The following is a 19,268-nucleotide window of genomic DNA, read 5'->3' on the forward strand; positions in this document are numbered from 1 at the left end:
TCGTTGGCCGTTAATATATTTTTGTGTGTGAAGCGTCTGTTCACCTTTTTGCCCTTTTTAAAAGGTGGATTATTTGCCATCATGTGATTGATTTGTTAGAGTTCTTTATATATTCTGGAATCAAGTTCTTAGGTACATATATTACAATTTTCTCCCATTCTGGGCCTGGTGTTTTCCTTTCCTTAACAGTGTCTTATGAACAGCAGGTGATATAATTTTGATGACATTCTAGTGAGCTGCTTATATTTCTTTTTTTTTTTTTAATATGTATTTATTTATTTATTTTTAAAAAAAAATTTTTTTTTTTCAACGTTTTTTATTTATTTTTGGGACAGAGAGAGACAGAGCATGAACGGAGGAGGGGCAGAGAGAGAGGGAGACACAGAATCGGAAACAGGCTCCAGGCTCCGAGCCATCAGCCCAGAGCCTGACGCAGGGCTCGAACTCACGGACCGCGAGATCGTGACCTGGCTGAAGTCGGACGCTTAACCGACTGCGCCACCCAGGCGCCCCAATATGTATTTATTTTTGAAAGCGAGAGAGCGTGCGCAGAGGGGAGGCAGGGGTGGGTTGGACAGAGGATCCGAAGTGGGCTCTGTGCTGACAGCTGGGACGCTTGAGAATTGCCAGCCGCATGGAAAAGGAGCTGAGAAGAACAGGGAAAATGACCCTGAAGAGAACAGAGATGATTGCTGAGTCACTGGTCCTGTAGCCCGCCACCGTGTGCCCACTTCAGATGTGAGGCTCCTGGGCGGTCAGCAGGAGGCATCCGGCCCAGGCTGGACGTGCCCACGCACGCATCTGGTTGTCCTTGCCGGCCTCGATGTCCATTGACCAACCAGTGATTCTGTGACTCCCTCCCCCTGCCCTTCAGCCGGTCCAGAGTGGGGTGAGGACAGGGTCAGCCACTCCTCCTGATGTGTCGTGGTTTTCAGGGTCTCAGGGTGCGTTGTGGGGGCTTCCCGTGATTAGTGCCACCAGAGATGTGTTTTGCATCTGAACCCAAGAACAAGATGTTGGGAGGAAGGGCCAATCACAGATCAAGAAAGAATTCTGACAATTAAAAGTATATTTAAAGAAATTAACTCAGAATATAGACCAAAAAAGACAAAATCTGGGAGAAGATCTAAGAGACGTGGAGGGTAAATCAGGATGTCCAATTCAGTGGTCACATTCCAGAAACATACAGTGGAAAACAGGAAGGGGAGACTATTGAGATGGCCCGGTCGCTTCTCAGGACAGGGACTTGAGAACAAAAGGCCTGCAAGGGCCCGAGCAGCAAGTGGGAGGTGTTTCAGAGGCATCTGGAAACCCACAGAGGGGACACTGGACACAGCCTGTCCCGCTTCCCAGCTGCGGCTGAGGACGGCAGATGGGTCTGCCCACGCAGGGGCGGGGAGACTCCTGCAGATGCCAGGCTCCGGCGAGTCTCCGGGGAGCAGCTTTGCGGGCCCGGCCTGTGGCCGAGGGCTCCACCTGCAGCCGCCTCCATTCCCTTCCAAGTTCAGAACGGTGGGAACCAAGAGATGGGAGCTGGAGAAGGCCTCCAGGAGGATGGGGCCCTGAGCTGGCAGCCTCCTGCTCCTCGAGGGCTCCGCTGGAGCCGGTGGGCCTGGTCCAGGCTGGGGCTGGGCTTTCAGCCCCCCGGAGGGGCGGAGGGGCGGAGGGGTGGTGTGGTGGAGGGTCTTCCCCGCAGGAGCGCACCCCAGAGGAAGGGGCTCGGGAGCCCTGGCGAGCGCACAGGGGCCCGTGAAGAGCAGCCCGGGCAGAGCGTTGAGCCTGGAGAACGAGAGTCCGTCACGCTGCCCGAGCGGACGGCACTAAGGGGTGGGAGGGAACAGAGTGGCATGAGGGGAAGGGAAGGGCACGGTAGCCGGAAGTCCCGGAGAAACAGCGGGCTGCCCATCTGAACCAGGCTCACAGCTCACTGGTGGTGCACAGTGAGTGTTCTAGCCTCATGATCCTCATGATGCCGCAGCGATGTTTTAGGTTCAGCCTGTGGGGGGAGCTTGGGGGACAGGAGGCGGCCTCCTTACAGAGCAGGCCTCACGGACCGTGGTTGCCACGTCAGGACGTGTGGGATGGGCCTCTCTACTGCCCATCCTGGCGAGGAGCCAGCAGAGAGCACAGGACGCGGGCGGGCTCACGGTGGCGTGGGTGTGCTACGTGGAGACGCAGCGGGAACCACCCGGAAAGCTGTCGGCAGCGCTGCGCCCGTGCAGGGGCAGGATGAGCGGACTGGGGTCCCCGTGCCAAGCCCCCAGCGGGTCTTTGTCTGTGTGCCCCCAGGACAGGCCCAGTGGCTCAGCGGGTGCTCACGTCCGTCGAGGCAATCTGACACCACGGGCCCGCTGAGGTGCTTTAGACGAGCGTGACAGGCCGTGTCTCCGATGCTGGCGTGGCGCCCCTGCCACCAGGGAGGATCTCTGCGTCCTGCCGGCTTCGGGCCCGCCTGCCTGGCGCCTGGTCGTGGCCGTGATTTCTGCTTGGGTACCGCCGCCTCTTCTCACCGCGGTCCCTTCCTGATTCAGGAGCTGCTGCTGGAGCTGGAGTCCGAGACGCAGAAGAGGGAGCACGAGTTCCGCCTGCAGGCTGACCGCATGAGCAACGAGGTCCTGACACACGAGCTCAAGGTGCGGCGGCCCTCGGGCCATGACAGTTCCCGCTCGGGAGCAGGGAGGCCGCCTCTGGGCCGGGCGGCGGGGTGATGCGACAGGAGGGCTGGCGCCACTGCTCCGGTTGCCCCTGCCTGGGGAAGTGGGCTCCCACCCGGGTAGGCTGTCCCCCCGATCCCCGCTAGACCCCCCGCCATCCACCTGTGTGCTCCACGAGCTCGGCTGGGCCGGTGGGGGGTGGTGCGCATCCTTTTCGGGCGGAGGAGGCCAGGCCAGTGGTTGGGGTCCGTGTGCGGCTCTTGCCCCCGGCCGGGGTGCTGGCCGCCCTTCCTGAACGTGGGTTCTTTAACACACCAGCCAGGTGCTGCTGGGGCACACTAGCGTGCACGCCCGGCCTTTGGCACGGACGCAGGGACCGGCCCTGAGGGAGTGGGAGGTGGCGTGGGGGAGCGGGAAGCAGGGCTGGCACCTGGCCCGAGGCCGCCACCCGTGTGGGTTACACCGCGTGGGCGTTCAGCAGGTGCCTGTGAGAGACCCCTGCCGTAGTGCCCAGTGAGGGTCTTCCCAGGCCGCCAGCCTTCCCACGGTGCCGCGGTCCAGGGGGCAGCACCCAGTCAGCCAGGGGCCCCGAGAACCCTGGCAGCTCTGCGTGGCTGTGTCTAGGCCGGGCAGGGCCCAGCCCAACCTCACCGTCTGGCCGGGACCCTAGCTCTTCCCTTAGTGCCAGCCGCGCCCCCCCCCGCCCCCCAAGGGGCACCTCTGCATGGGTACCGCAGCCCCACCCCCAGAAGGCCCCACAGGGACCCTCACGAGGCCGCCTGGTGACTTCTAGGAGTCCCGGGCCAGACAGCAGGCAGCACACGCGGGGCCGCATCCTGGGCTCCGCGGTGGGGTGGGCGCTGCCGTCAGCGGAGGGCGGCAGGGGTGGTGGGGCCGGGGACACGCACGTTGCAGGTCCGCCCCTCCCCCGTCTGCCCTGCGGGGCTGTTACACAGGCCGCGGCTGACACACACCAGCTGATCGGGGCGCTGAAGCCGTTACGTCACCCGCAGCTTACGGCTGAGGAGACCGAGGCCCCGCAAGGTTCTTCTAAGATGGAGCGTGTGGGGAGCGCGGTCTTCCACTCTCCGCCTAAGTGCTGGATTCGAGTGTTTAGTATTCACCGATGAGGCAGGAAGCCAGGTGCGACCGTAGCATTGTGCCGGCGCCAGTGGGCCGCGGGCCCGCCCAGGTGGCCGCGCCGCCCCGCCCGTTCGCTGCGCGCTCCTCACGCGTGAGCACGGCCTCGCGGTTTTGTCGCCTCTTGGATCGTGAGGTTTCTTCTCTTTCCTCAGGTTGTTCCAGTTTCGGCCTCATTTTGGATTCTCTCTCCCTCGAAGGTTAAACTGTTGGACAAGGAGCTCGCGGCCCTGAAGGAAGCTGCAGCACGGGCCGCGGAGTCGCTGCGGAGCGCCGAGGCCGCGAACTCGGAGCTGCGGGACCAGCTGCAGCGCGGCGGGCAAGAGCTCAGGGACCTGGCGGCGGCCAAGGACGCACGGTGCGGAGCCGCGCCTGCCTCCTGGGGCCGGGCCCGCGGTGGGGGGGGGGGGGGGGGGGGGGGCCCTGCTTTTCCCGCTAACGTTTCCTCCGCCTCAGGATCAAGGACTTAGAAGGCCAACTTCACTCGGAGCAGCGGGCCAGGAAGAAGGAGGAGGAGGCGTTCAGGAGGAAGTGAGTGTCCGCCCTGGCGCGCGGGGTTGGGTCCAGGCGGAGGCTGCCATCAACCTGGGCCGTCTGGCCTTTGAACTCACTGCTCGGGATTTTCTCAGTGGTGCTCAGGCTTTTTGGCATTTCAAAACTTTTAAACTTAAAAGTCGTGTTGACCAGTTTGTTAATTTTAGATCGCAGCAACAAACGTCACTGTAGCGATAAGGGCGCCTCTCGTTTTCCTTGCGGCCCCGCGCCCTCTGGCTTCTCAGGAGCCCCCTCTTCCTGCCGAAACGCTGATCGCTTACCTCGGTGTGGGCCGTGCGCCCCCCGCTGCCTGCCGGGCGTCGGGGTGGCCCAGTGGGTAGGCGGCGGGCCCCCTGGGGCAGCGACCCTAACGAAGCGCTTGGTGGCCCGCCCAGGCTGAGGCGTGTGAGGCCAGCAGGACGAGGAGGGCGCAGAGAAGGCACAAGGCTTCTGGGCGAGCCCGTGCCCTCGGGAGCAGCCCGGGCGAGCCCGAGGGGGCAGCGTGGGTCCGGCCGTCCAGCTGCTGCGGGACTGCCTCCCGTTCCCTTTTCCGGAGAAGCAGCACGAGACTGCATGTGACGCACGCGTGTGGCGATGGGGAAGCTAGTCGGGAGCGAGAACGCGGGGGGCTGTGGAGCGAGGGCGACCCGGGGGCATTCGTGTGGCCGTGGTGTTTGTGCAGCACGTGCTCGCAGAGGAGAAAAGCTTTACAGCCCGTGTGCTGCCCGTTTTCACCCGGAGTTAGAGCCCCCTGAGCTGGGAGCTGCCTTCCAGACACCATCGACCTGTATCCACCTCGGCCCGGGCCCTGCGCACACGACCGAGAGGGTGGGCCTCGCTGGTGCGCTCCCGCTGGTGGCGTGTGGGTGCCACAGGCACTGCAGACCGTGGCCTTGCTTGAACCCGTAGGCCGGTAGTGCTAGGACCTCTCGCTTGGCGCGCTGGGGCCACTGGCCTTTGGCTTGGGCGGCCGTGGAGGAATTTGGCGCTTTCAGAGTCTTTTGAATCATAAACTGAAATAATTTAAAAAATAAATATAATTAAAAAAACTTATCTCTGAGAGAGAGACAGAGTGTGAGCAGGGGAGGGGCAGAGAGGGGGAGACACAGAATCCGAGGCAGGCTCCAGGCTCCGAGCTGTCAGCACAGAGGCCAATGGCGGGACCGGAACCCACAAACCGTGAGATCGTGACCTGAGCCGAAGCCAGACACTTAACTGGCTGAGCCCCCAGGCGGCCCCTAATTTTCAGCATATCAGAACTGTTGGCATCAAGAGGTAAAAGTGTTCAGGAGCCCCTGGCTGGCTCCCTCGGTGGAGTGTGCAGCTCTTGGTCTCAGGGTTGTGAGTTCGAGCCCCACGCTGGGGGAAGAGATGACTTTAAGATAAAATCTCTTGAAAAAAAAAAAAGAAGTAAAACTGTTTGGTTACTGTTTAAAACGTATTGAAACAATCCCTACCATTGATTTAAAAGTACGTGAACCAGCCTTACGTATAACTTTTTCTCCTGCCCGAACTCCCATTTTTACCTGACTTCCTCAGGACCTTTGTCTGAATATAATGAATTTTTTTGCACTTCAGAAATTTGAACTCCGTCACCTCTAACAACAATATGTAGATTTACGTAAACTAAAAACGACATTGACTGGGGTCACCAGGCTTTAGGTGTTCTGAGAGGGTTCTAAGTGCAGGTCTTACGATAGTAGTACGTACTTTGCAAAACAACATACCATAAAATTCAGTAATTACTAAGTAAACTGTAAAGTCTCCTTAGGAACGCCCCTCTCATGAGGCAAGACGTCCCCACTTCAGTTTGCAAGCAAACTGGGTGGGGCTGGCCACCTCGTCACACTCACGGCCAGAGGGCAGCTAGGTGGGTTCTCTGCCGCATCTCCTGGGCTCTGAGCGCCTTCCGGTTACGTGCCTGGATCCACCTGCTGGCTTCTCGTCCGGAATGGTATCGTGTCCTGTGTCTGCTGCTCACGGGGCAGCGCCTCCACGTCTGTGGCTGGCCACGTGTGTGCGTACGGTGAGCAAGACCGTCCACGTTCTCTGTTTCCAGAAGCTTAGATAAGAGGCTTTTTTAAGACTTACTCTGTGACCGTTGCATAGACCAGGTGTCTTTCCACTCAGCGACACTTTGTGTCTGGGAAGCTGGGATGTTGTGACTCGAGCACGTTTGCCAACACGATGTTTACACAGTAAGATGGTTTTTATTTTGTCGCAAGCTTTACCATTTCTCTCTAAGACCTCAAGCTTGCAGATTTAGGGAGAACGTTCACCAGACCACCTAAACGGCAAAACCCACCTTCGCTGTGAAACCATTAGCGGGTCAGGTGGCTCTGCGAGACCGCATCTCTTCATTTTTCAGTCCAAGCAAGTGAATTTGTCTGTGTTTGGAGGAGTGTCACTGAAACACCGAGAATTCTAGGACACACCTCGTAAGATGTCACATCCTGAAGCGGTCCAGACGAAGGCAAATTCACGCTAGTATACTTGGCACATTTTAAAGCGTGTTATCGGCACACGCGGATGCTTCGCCTCGGAACCTGCCGTGGGATGATGCAGCGTCACAGGCGGCAGATGGGGCCACGGCGACGGAAGGATGGGGCCACGCGGTGCAGTTGGAAATGACTACTCATTTCACCAGCCGTCACGATCGGACTTTCCTGGTTTGACGCAGGGAAGGGCATGTGCTGCCAGAAAGTGACAGGCACGGCAGCCAGCGTGCGTTCGTGTCTCTGCCGATAGAAGGTAGAAAATCCTGACCAGGTTGCAGGGTGGGTAAGATGAGGCTTGATTGTAGTTAGAACGAAAAGTACATAATGTGACCTGACAGAGAGGCTTCACCATTTCACTGGGAGATGCTGGTGGAATCTAAAAGAAACCACTAGACTTATATTTTTGGGGCTTTCAACTTTTCACTGAAACCAAGTGGAAGAAAAGCATAGAAAGGGCTGAGCGTCGCCAGTCAGACGTGCACACGACACCTGCCAATTTGGTGTGGGGTCAAGACGGGCGTCTGTTCTGGTGATGGAATTCTGGTAAGTTTGGCGTCTCCCGGCAGAGACAGAAGCGGCCGCCGTCCCCCGGTCCCCAGTCACAGGGAAGGCATCCGGGTCCTGGACCGGTGGACAGTGACAGCCACGTCCCACCTTCAGGGGCTGCTAGGAAAACCGGTGAGGGTGCTAGTGATGCTGCTTTGCCGGAGCCCCGGCTTCCGGGGCTTTTCTTCCGGGGGTGCTGAGCTCCAGAGTCGGGCCAGGGGCCTCTCGGCCAGTGTCCACCCGGCGAGTGTCCACGCGGCTGGGCGGCTGGAGCTTCCTTGGCTGAGGACATGAGCACGACAGCCCCGGGTCCAGGGTACGAGCAGGGGCAAGGCAACCGCGGGCGAGGTGCCTGGGGACCGGAGCGGGGCCCACGCCAGCTGCCGGGGCACCTGCTTGTGTTTCAGGCACGAGGCGCTGGACCACCTGGCCCGGGAGAAGGGCGCGGTGCTGGTGGCTATGGAGGGTGCCCACGTGGAGCAGCTGCAGGCGCTGGAGGCCAGGGCGCTGGAGTTGCAGGCCCACGGCGACAGCCTCGAGCTGCAGCTGCGCGGGGCGGAGCGGAGGCAGGCCGAGGCCTTGAAGGAGAAGGACGCCGCCATGGACAAGTGAGCGCGGGCGGGCGGGCCCGGGCGCGTTCCTGGGGCTCTCTGGTTGTTGTCTTCCACCGTTTCTCGTCCTTTTCTTTTTTTGAAACGGTGTCGTTGCTACGTATGCGGTCATTGTGGCAAAATACACACAGCGTAAAATTTTCCGTCCTAACCACTTGAAGCCACAGTTCACGGGCACGGAGCACACGCGCGTTCTTGGGTGCAGCCTCCACCGCCGTCCGTCTCCAGACTCTGTCTCGGAAAGTGGACGCTGTCCCCGCTAAACCCCAGCTCCCCCCTCCGCCTGCCCTGGGGCCCACCATCTCCTCTCTGTCCCTGTGAACTTGACTCCTGCAGGTCCCCCACGTGAGTGGGATCCTGTAGTACCTGCCTTTTTGTGACTGGATTATTCCACTTGCTGAGATGTCTTCAAGGTCCGTTCATGTAGCCTGTGATAGGAGTCCCTCCCTTTTTTTTTTTTTTTTTTTTTTTCACTTTCAAGACACCGTGAGCAGGGGAGAGGGGCAGAGGGAGAGAGAATCTTAAGCAGGCTCCACGCTTAGCTGGATCCCATGAGCCTGGGACCATGACCTGAGCCAAAATCAAGAGTCAGACACTCAACCAACTGAGCCACCCAGGAGCCCCAAAGATTCCCTTCTCTTTCATGGCTGCGTAATATTCCGTTGTGTGGATGGGATCATAGTTTCTTTTTCCGGTCATCTGTCAGCGGACATTGGGCTCATTTCCACATTTTAGCTATTGTGAACAGTGCTGCTGTGATCGTGGGTGTGCAAATACCTATTCAGGTCTCTTCTTAGAATTGTTTTGGGGATATACCAGAAGGTCAATCGCTACATGGTGATTCTGCATTTAACTTTTGGAGGAACCACCGCCCTGTTTTCCACAGCAGATGCGCTGCTTTGCACAAAGATTCTAATTTCTCCATCAGCTGGTTTCTTCTTAAACCCATTTTTCTCTCCAGCATCTAAGCCAAGTCACGCCACGTAAGCAGCCGTGTTCGCCTGTGCAGTGTCCAGGCCGGCGTGTGTGCCCACGGGACCGTTGGAACTGGACTCAGTCTCCTGGCTGCCAGTGAGGAAGAGGCTGTGTTTACTGACGATGGTTCAGACAGTTAAATCGGTCACTTCTAGGGTTCACCTTCCTTAGCAACTGGCTTTTCCTGTCTGTCTGGGAAATGTTTCTGGCTCTGCCGAGTTACATTTCCATTTTGGAGGACGATGGCTCTGACAACCACAGAATACAGGGAAGTCAGAGCTTATCCAGGAAGGTTTCCTTGGGTGGAGCGTGTGGTCTTGTTGTTCGATCTGTTCAATGCACGCAGCAGTAGTTGGAGAAGCAGAAGGGACAGCGTGATGGGCAAATGTGTTCCCGCTGTCCCTCCTGCTGGGAGGGCTCTGCCGGGCCCTTCACGTGGCCGCTGTCGGGATCTACAGCGCTGCCTCGCGTGGAGGCCGTGGGCCGGCCTCCTTCTGCCTGCACTCGCCTTGCAGCGCGTCCCTCCTTGTGTTCCTCCGTGCGACCCAGGGAGTGTGCTGTGGCCCAGTGCTGCCTGGGACCTCGCTGCCCGGGACAGTCCCTGCCCTTTCGTACTGAGACAGAGGCTGTTTGAAAACCAGCAACGAAAACAGCCCGTATTTTGGGCTTGTTACTTCGTCCGGCCTATTTGTGATGATGAACGCCACAGTCGAGAAGCAGTGGCCCCAAGGTGGCTTTGAGAGAACCCGACCACGCCCTGTGCCGCCATGTAACCCACGATAGAGAGGCACGGCAGGCCACACAGGCCGTGCCACTTCCAGGGCCCACGGTCGAGGCGCAAAGAGATAGAGGGAATTATTTAACCCAGTGCATCCAAGATACTGTCGTGTTGCACAACATTAACAAGTAATCAGTATAAAAACTAATCATTTTTTACCTGACAAAAATTATTACTGAGATAGTTTGTATTGTTTCGGTGCTAAATGTTGAAGCCACATCTCGGTTCGGACCAGCCATGTGCTCGGGAGCTGTGTGTGGCCCGTGGCCCCATGTTGAACAGCACGGGCCTGAGTGCTTGACTGCGGGGGTCCAGGACCTGGAAGGGTGGATCCTCACGGTTCCAGAGTGCGGACCTCACGGGGCTGGGTTGTTCTTGGCACGTTGGAGCAGGAACCGGGATCACATTCGGGAGAGCAGCAGAACCCTCGCGGTATTCAGATACTTGGTAGGTGTTCGCTGGAAACTGAGAAGAGATAAAAATATAGTTCCAGAGTTCTGGCGACTTCTCTCGCGGTTCGGGAGGCCCGACGCACACACGGACTCGGTAGGAGCAGCGTCCGGGAGAAGAGGAAGTCCATACGGCACGTGCCTCTTGATGTTGTTTGAGGCCTGGGCGGGTGGCTTCCCGGGCGGCCAGCTGCTCTGTTTCCCACCTGGAAAGTCAGAAAAAGCCCCAATGACCGGTTTACCTGCTGGCTGGCATCCTTTGCCCCTTAGAATAAAGTTGCTGGCGGGTGGGTGATGAGCACAGTTACACTTTAGAAATCCAGATCGGGTCCCGGGTGTTCTGTGTCCATGACAGAAGCTGTGTCCAGCTTCTCCGTGACATGTGGCCGACAGCGTAGCCGGAGGAGATCGCGTACGTCCCCCGTCACGTCAGACACTACTCGGTGCCGAGGCCCAGATCCCGCGGGGATGCGGCTCCAGGGTAGTGCACACCGAGGGGCGCCCCCCAGAGCTTGGCCCTGGGGCCGAGCCCTCCTCTCCTGTCACCTGCAGGTGTCTCAACTGGTTTCCAACTTTTAGCAGCCCTTTGTGATCTTAGGACAGGTTGTCTTAGGTAAGAGGTCAATATGAGTTTGTACGGATTGTACTAGAAATAATTTGTTCAACGTATGTGAAGAAAAACGGACTTTTTCCTGTGGCTAAGAATGACGCTGGAAACTGTATACTCGACAGCCTTTCTTACTCCTTTGAGAATGTCTGTGACTCCAGATTTATTCCATGCTGTTTCCAGGCAGGTTAGCGGTACAGCCCGCGGAATCTTGAGGTCCACTGGTCAGCCTTGATTTCCTCTCGAGGTGTGGGTTCTGTGCCTTTCCCCGTAAGGATGGGGAAGGAAATGGGCCAGGGCCACAAACGGGGTGAACACACAGCAGGCGGCCTTTTGTGCGTCAAGACTATCGCTTCCCTAGTTAGTATCTCTAGGTGTCGTTTTTCTTTCTGGGATATTTATCCAAGTGTAGTGATTCTACCAGGTGGCGTAGGGGTTCCTGTACAACCTCGTTTTACTGTTCAGTTTGAAAACCTGTAGGAGTGTCTCCATGTTGAGGGGCTGCGTGCGCGTGGCCCAGGTGAGCCACACGGCACCACCTCAAGACCACAGGCTCCGCCAGCCTCCGTGGCTCGCCTTTCCCTGCACGTCTGGCACGGACCTGGCACGTCGTAGGTGCTCAGTCGACGGCTGGGTGGGTGGCATGGATGGTGGATACGTCTCGCGTGGGACCGTCTCCTGATCTAGGCAAGGAGGTCTCCACCCTGACGTGGAAGACACTCCGGTGTGCAGCGTACCCTTTGAGGGCTGCACGCGCGTGTGAGCCTGTGTGCTCGGGGCGCCGTGTACAAGAAAGTGCGAGCGAGCGAGCGAGCTCCACGCCCACGTTCACAGAGCTTCCCTCCTTCGTGCAGACTTCGTGAAGAGGCGTCGGCTCTAAAATCGGGCTGGGATGCCCAGGTCGCCCAGCTGTCCAAGGACCTGATCTCCAAGGACCTTCAGATTCAGGCGCTGCAGGAAGAGGCAGTGGAGCTCAAGGCACAGCTGGCCAGGTGCCAGCAGGACGTCGGAAGGTGACTGCCCCCGGGGACATTCCCGAGATGCTCTTCTCGCTGTGCGCCCCGTGGGGGCCGGGTGCCATTCTGGGTGCTAAGGGTACAGAAGGGAACGGAGTCGAGGCTCTGGCCTCACATCCTATTGTGGGGAAAAGACGAGAAACAGGACAGAGAAGGGGAGTGTCTGGTTGTGAGAAGGGAGAGCCAGCAGGATGGGCTGATGGGGGGCGGCCAGCGGAGGCCTTTCCCCGGAGGTGGTGTCGGGTCTGGAGCCGGTGCCGCGGCAGCTCTCCTGCCCGGTCCTGTGTGGGGAAGCACCTCTCCGTGTGTCCTGTCCCACCCCCGTCTCTTCTCATCCAGTGGATGAACCCTGGAGTGAGGGTCACGTTCTCTTTCTTGAGGAATAGCTTAGATATGAGGAAACTCGTTTCGGCTGTGCGGTTGCAGTCCTGACCAGCATGAACACCTGTCAGGCAGGCCTGTAGTCAGGACCCGAAACCTTCCCACCGTCCGGCATGTCCTCACCGCCTCGCGGCCGCCGCCCACCTGCGCCGGCCCCGCCGCTGCGCGTCCCTTCTGCCCCATCCGCGATTCCGTCTCAACGGACTCACGCAGCATCTGGCTTCCCGTGGTATTTATTTGGACATTTATTGCAGGTTTTCTGTTGTTCTGTCTCAGTTTGGGGAATTGGTGTCTTTCAGTGAGTTTGCCCGTCTCGTCGAATTGTTGACTTCAGTGGCATAAAATCGTGTACGGTGTTTGTGTGTTTCGTCTCTGACGTGTGCAGAGTCTGCGGTAACATCCACTCTTGTTTTGGAGGAGTCTGGCTGGAGGCGTATCCGTTGTATCGGTCTTCTCTTTAAGTCTATTTATTTTGAGAGAGCACGAAAGGGGGAGGAGGGGCAGAGAGGGGGGAGACGGGGAATCCCGAGCAGGCTCCACACTGACAGCACAGAGCCCGACGTGGGGCTTGAACTCACGAACCGTGAGATCATGACGTGAGCCGAGGTCAAGAGTTGGACGCTCAACCGCCCAGGCGCCCCAGTCACGAAGTCTTTTATTAATGATTTGCATTTAGGGTTGTTATAGCTTCTTTTATTTATTTTATTTTATCTTGTTTTACCGATGTAAGTGATCTCTGCACCCAGCGTGGGGCTCAAACTCCTGACCCCGATATCAGGAGCTGCATGCTTTTCTGACTGAGCCAGCCAGGTGTCCTGGGTTGCTGTGGCTTCTTGGTGACTGCCCCTCGATTAGCAGGAAGCAGCTGTCTTTATTCTGGATAGTCCTCCTCCTTGCTTGTCTGCTGTGTCTGATGTCAGTACGGCCACTTGGGTGCTTCCTGCCTGGTGTTTGCGTGCACACCCTTCCACGCACTGACTCTGACTTGTGCTGAGGTCAAGTGCATTTCTTACCGATCGCGCGTGCTGTGTCTTGCTTTTCCTGTCTCCCCTGACAGCTCTGCCCATTCACTGGACCGTTTAGATCATTTAATTTAATGCCAGGATTGATGTGTTTGGGTTTAAATCGCCAACCTGCAGTTGGTTTTATATTTTCCTCGTATTTTTTGTTCCTTAATTTTTCTGCCTTTTAAAAACTCAGTCGAGGGGGTGCCTGGCTGGCTCAGTTGTTTAAACGTCCAGCTCTCGGTGTCAGCTCAGGTCATGATCTCACAGTTTGTGAGTTTAAGCCCCGCATCAGGCTCTGAGCTGATAGTGGGGAGCTGGCTTGGGAGTCTGTCTCTCCCTTTCTCTCTGCCCCTCCCCTGTTCGTTCTCTCTCTCTCTCTCTCTCTCTCAAAAATAAACAAATAAATTTAAAAATAAATAAATAAATGGATAAACAGTTGAGTGTTTTTTAGGATTCCATTTTATTTCCACTGTTGTCTTATATAAACTTTTTTATTTATTTCATGGTTGTTCTAAGATTCACAGAATGCATAGTTTGCCGTTAATAATGTCTAGCACTTTGTGTGTAATACAAAATCCTTACGACGTCCTGTTTCTCTTCACTCTCCTTTGCTGTTGTCGAACATTTACTTTTGTGTGCGTATATAATTACATACGTTGTTTTTGTTGCTTTGATCCGATAATGTCCTTTAATTAAAGACAAAAATTGAAAGAAAAGCTTTATGCTTTTTCCAATATTTATTTCTGATGGCTTTTCATTTTTTAAAAATCAAATTTAGGGTCACCTGGGTGGCTCAGTAGTTTAAGTGTCTGACTCTTGGTTTCGTCTCAGGTCACGATCTTGTGGTTTGTGAGTTTGAGCCCCACTTTGGGCTCTCTGCTGACAGCACAGAGCCTTCTTGGGATATTCTCTCTCTCTCTCTCTCTCTCTCTCTCTCTCTCTCTCTGTCTCTCTCTCTCTGCCCCTCCCCTGCTCACGTGCTCTCTCTCAAAAATAAAAAATTTTTAAAAATTAAAAAAAAACCAGTGAAATTAGAGAAAAGTCAAGTTGAAAGTTTCCATAAGGTGTAATCTTTCTTCAGCCCCCAGACGTCCTTTGACGTCCCTCCCAGCGCAGCCTTGCACTCAGCCCGTTTGTCCGAATTTCTTTGTCTTATCTTTCTGAAGCGTGTTATTACTCGACGGAAAATTCCAGGCTGGTGGTGTTTTCTTCCCGTTGAAGACGACTTGTTCTCTCCTGGCACTCGTTGTTTCTCAGGAGGGTTCCGCAGGCACCCTTTGTTCCTCCACACGTGTTGTGCCTTTTCCTCCCGATTCGTGTTTTTCCCTTTATCGTTGGTTTGTGGTGATTTGATTGTTCGTGTCTGTAGGTGAGGTTCTGCGTGTGTCGCCTGCCGCGGTTTCCACCGGCCTTTCTCTGCTTGCCCCCTTTCTCCTGGGAGTCCTAGGTGCCCGTGCGTTAGCATCCCCTCGGTCAGTCCCACTGAGGCTGAGGAGTTTTCATTTTCACCTTTCTCCGTCTTACGTGTGTGGTTGCTTTCTGTTCCCGATCACATTCACGACGCGGTCCCATCCCTCTTGTTTCCAGGCCGTTCTCGCTTCCTTGCGCCTCTCGCCAGGCCCGCTGGTCGGAATGCGGTGCCCTCGTGCGGAGAGCGTCGGGGCTTGTCCGCTTCCTCCCGCACGCGCCGCCTTCTGTTCCGGCCGCAGCTGGTGGCGGCACAGAGCCTGCACACGGCGCCCTCAGGTCCCGACCGTCGGGGCCTCGCGCGGCCCGCGGCTGCTTCCGCAAGGCCGGCAGGAGCCCCCCTGCAGCGGGCAGGACGGGGTCTTCCAGGGCCTCACTAAACGGGGGCCGCCTGTCCCCTGCGCTCTCGCCCGGTCACACTCGGGAGACGTGTGCAGAGGCCCCCGCCGCGCGGCGGGCGAGAAGTCCAGGGCCGGGCTGGCGCTCGCTCTCTCACCCTCAAGTTTGCTCCCCCCCCCCCCCCCAGTGCCCACTGCACACGGCGTGCGCTGCCCCGTTCCAGCCCAAGGACGCGCGTGCCCCCATGGCGCCGGGTTTCCTCCTGTGTCCCCTCCGCTGGGACCTCTGCAGACCCGCGTTCCGTGGACGTGGGGCTGCTGGCTTTCGGAGGTCTCTCTCTGGCCTTGCGGCTCCGTGCGCTCTGTGCTGCACACGCCCCCGAGCTCTCCGGGGTCGCTCTCCGCGGCTCCAGGACCCTCGCACCTTCTCCAGTGGAGGCAGCTTTCGTGCTTTTCCTCAAGTTTGTTCGTTTCTTCCCTTCTCTTTCTTGGTTCTTCTCTTTCTTGAGGTTGATCTTCCGTGCTGCTGGTCTCCTCGGTTCCCGGGCGTCCCTGCTGTCTGCCCGGCCCTGACCCCGAGGCTCCCCGTAGACTCCACTTATCCTCCGTGTCTACACGGCAGAGACTCGTCCCGGCTGCCGTGCCGCGAGACCGTCGCGTGTCAGCACGCGCGGGCCAACACGGGCCGGCCCAGCGGGGCCCCGGGAGGGACCCGAGTGCGGGCGGTGGCGCCTCCCCGCGCTCTGCCACCTGCCACACGCCTTTGCTTCTCACGTGCGAGGGGACGGGCCTCAGGAGGACGTCGGCGTCCCCGCAGGTACAAGCAGCAGCTGCTGGCGGCGGTGGAGCGGGAGCGGTGCCTGCACCGCGACAAGGTGCAGCTGGAGCTGGACTGGCGGCACCGCTGTGACAGTCGCGAGAGGGACCACTACCGCGCGTCTGAGGACTTGCTGCAGGCTCTGACTGCCGCGCGGGACCAGGTCTGTGCCCCGCGTGGCCCTCGCACTCCCTCCTGCGCTGTGGCACCGGTGGCGGGGGGGGGGGGGGGGGGGGAGGCGGCTCTGGGCTCGCGAACCCCGCCGAGCAGTTTGACTCACAACAAAAATTACAGCAGCGGAAGGTGTCCCTGTCCTGCCCACCAGCCTTTTACCCGTTTGTTTCTTTTAGAGAGAGTGAATGCACGTGAGCAGGGAACGGGCAGAGAGAGAGAGAGAGAGAGAGAGAGAGAGAGACAGAATCCTAAGTAGGCTCCAGGCTCTGAGCTGTCAGCTCAGAGCCCAACACGAGGCTCAAACCCACAAACCGTGTGATCGTGACCTGAGCTGAAATCAAGTCAGTCGCTCAACAGACTAAGCCACCCAGGCCCCCCGGCTGTTTTATTTTTTATGGCGTCAGCCTGTTTCCCATTAAGAAAACAGCGCCAGGAGGATCCCTGCCCCCTGTGCACAGGGGACCGGGCGGAAAGGGCCGCACCCCGAGCCTGATGCTGCCGCCCGGCCAGCCCCGACCGCCGCCTGGTCCTGGGCCGGGGGGGCCGCTCCCTCACGCGCCTGCTCTCTGCTCCCAGGAGCCTCGTGACTCTTCCGACACGAACCGACTCCCCCGTGTCTCCCAGGTTGCTGCCAAGCTCCAGGAGACAGAGCGGACGCTGTGTGACCAGGAGGTGGTGCTGAAGGCCTTGACCCTTGAGAGAGACCAGGCCGTGCAGGCGTTGAGGACACGCGGGCTTCTTCCTGAGAAGGAGGTGCGGGTCGGCACGGCCGCCCCCTGCCCTGAGCCTCCCCCGGGGACGCCCCTCCCTAGCCCTCCTCTGCGCCTCCCCCGCCCCCCCAGCCGTGGTGGTGGGAGAGCGGTCCCAGCGGCACCCGGTCTCCTCAGGCGTCGGCACAACGGGGGCCAGTCTGACACCTGAAGGAGCTGAGGTGACTCTGGACTCAGAGTCCAGATTTCAAGCGGACCCCACGTTGAAATCTCAGACCCCGCCTTCGGACATCACACCGCGCAGACGCTTAGCGTGAGGTCGTGTTTCATCCGCGGAGCTGTCGCGGCAGGTCGCCGTGTGCCGCCATCCCGCCATCCGGGTGCTGCCCGAGAGCCTCGTCTGTGGCCCTGGGTCCTCTGACGCCGAGGCCGGTGCCGCAGCCCCAGAGACGCAGGGACCCCGCGTAACAGTGTGCAAGGAGCGGAGCTGGGCTGCGAGCCCGGATGCCCGAGGGCCACGGTCGGGGGGGGGGGGTGGTGGGCAGCCTGAGGCTGGGGCGGCGAGAGCAGGAGGGGCTGGTGGGGGAAGACTCCTCCAGGCCTGTGAAGAGTTCTTGTTTCTTGTTTTATATGCAGCGAAACGCACAGACCTTCAGGGCACAGGTCAGTGAGTTTGACGTGAAGGACCCATGGGCCCAGCCCTCCAACAAAATGCAGAGCATGTCTGTCACCCTGGAAAGTTGGCCGCACCCCTTCCCGTTGGCCCCCTGCTCACCCCAAAGGCAGCAGCCGCTTGGACTTCTAGCCGGGTTGTAGGGACCCGGGTGGGCAAGGTTTGCTCTAAGATGATGCAGTGGCCACATGTCTGTAGACCTCGCTTCTAACCGGTGTTAAGATGTTGGCAATTTGGGGCACCTGGCTGGCTCAGTCGGTGGAGGGTGCAGCTCTTGACCTCAGGGTCGTGAGTTCGAACCCCACACTGGGTACAGAGATCACTAAAGAAAAAGGGTATCCGTAACTTGTCCTAACCTGTGTGCAGAAGCCAGGACCTCTACTTGTCTCAAGGGTTTTAGGTTCTACCACAGAGTCAGAGGGGACATTTGATGATTCTGTCATGGTCACTCGTGAGAATTGTCAGAACGCAGGAAACGGATCCCGTGTCTGTGTGGGCATCTGGGCAGGAGCCTCTGCCCCAGAGAGAACGTGGTCTGGAGGCGGAGGTTTCTTCAGGCCTCGGCATCACAGCGTGGGAAGGCCCGTGGGGAAGGATCAGCGGGTGGCGGGGACACCGGTGTCCTTCCTGCCACGTCGCTGGCCCCAGAGCCAGATCACTTCCTCATTTAAAAAGTTGTAAATAAGCCTTCCTGTCCTGCTAGCTTTGTCGGTTTTGGTGCCGACTTTGGAGAATTCAGCGTGCCATCAGACATCCAGGAGGATATCTCAGGGTGCAGCAAAGGGCTCTTTTGTGACTGAAGCCTGGGTCTCTCCGGGGAGGTCAGAACTAACAGGTTAGACTTTATCCCAGAGACACGCGGCTTCACCCGTGGTGTCTGAGCCACCTGACATACAGCCGTGGCCGTTTTCTCCCCACACAGATCTCGCTGACGGATAGCTGGCCAGAGCCTGACGCTGACTGAGATGCCTGTGGGTTGCACGGTGGCCCCGAGGGGACAGGCTCCAGTCCTAGCCGCCAGCTCTTTGAGATGCAGCCTTACTTGGAAATAGGGTCTGTGTGGATGTAACCAGTGCAGACGAGGTCACGCTGGAGCAGGGTGGGCCCTAATCCAATATGACCGGCCTCCTGATAAAAAACACCACGTGGAAGACAGAGACGCAGGGAGAGGGCCACGCGCCAACAGACTGGAGGTGGGAGTGGCGTGGCCCCAAACCAAGGGACACCAGGGTTCTCTGGTAAACACTAGAAGCTGGAGGAGGGAGGAAGGAGTCTCACCAGAGTCTCCGAGGTTTGCTCCCAGCCTGAGGCGTGTGCCCCGTAGCGAACCCCGGCCCGTTGTGGGGCTCGCCTCGGGGCCCCTGAGGGAAGCCGTGTCGCCGGGCTGCTGGGAGGTCTGGGAAAAGCCCACACGGGAAGGTGCCGGCCTGACCCTGCCTCGGACCCCATCCTCCTGGTCCCAGGGCCGTTTGTTCAGTAGTCTGACCTCCGTCCCTTCACGAAAAGTCACTCAGCCAGTTGTGCCGGGTGACGGAGCCGGGTGACGGAGCTTCGGAAGTGCTCGGGAAGACCTTCCCAGCGGGGCAGCCTCTCCCACCCGCCGCCGTCTCAGCCCCCGACGCCCCGGGGGGGGGGGGCGTGCAGACCGGGCCCCGCCTTCTTGCACCAGGGCCACGTGGGCCAGGCCGTGGGTGCGCAGCGCGCAGCTCCCGTCCTCGCCGGCGGTGGCCCGTGCTCGTTGCGGAGTGGGGTGGGGGGACCCGGGGCCTCTGGCCGTGCCCTCCGAGGACGGCACTCAGCCCGCGGTTGGTGTTCGAGGCGGGCTGGGCGCCGGGAGTCCCGCCGAGAAGGTTGTAGCCCGCCAGCCACGCCGAGAAAACCCTTCACTCCTGT

The 19,268-nt window shown here is 58.7% G+C and overlaps 1 protein-coding gene across 5 annotated transcripts in view; it reads left to right on the plus strand.

Annotated features, from left to right (window-relative positions):
* The window catches only part of CCDC57 (coiled-coil domain containing 57), a 102,124-nt gene that overhangs the window by 18,625 nt on the left and 64,231 nt on the right, over positions 1-19,268 (plus strand). For all 5 annotated transcript variants that reach the window (XR_007459024.1, XM_049635422.1, XM_049635423.1 and 2 more), the window contains 7 exons: positions 2,532-2,633; positions 3,995-4,152; positions 4,251-4,325; positions 7,780-7,980; positions 11,647-11,805; positions 15,819-15,981; positions 16,617-16,745. Coding sequence is in view for 4 of the 5 variants with exons in the window: in XM_049635422.1 (XP_049491379.1) it covers positions 2,532-2,633; positions 3,995-4,152; positions 4,251-4,325; positions 7,780-7,980; positions 11,647-11,805; positions 15,819-15,981; positions 16,617-16,745 (987 nt within the window). In the remaining variant the exon portion in view is untranslated. The remainder of the gene's footprint in view (positions 1-2,531; positions 2,634-3,994; positions 4,153-4,250; positions 4,326-7,779; positions 7,981-11,646; positions 11,806-15,818; positions 15,982-16,616; positions 16,746-19,268) is intronic.

The sequence above is a fragment of the Panthera uncia genome, chromosome E1, assembly GCF_023721935.1.
Source record: "Panthera uncia isolate 11264 chromosome E1, Puncia_PCG_1.0, whole genome shotgun sequence".
NCBI lineage: Eukaryota > Metazoa > Chordata > Mammalia > Carnivora > Felidae > Panthera > Panthera uncia.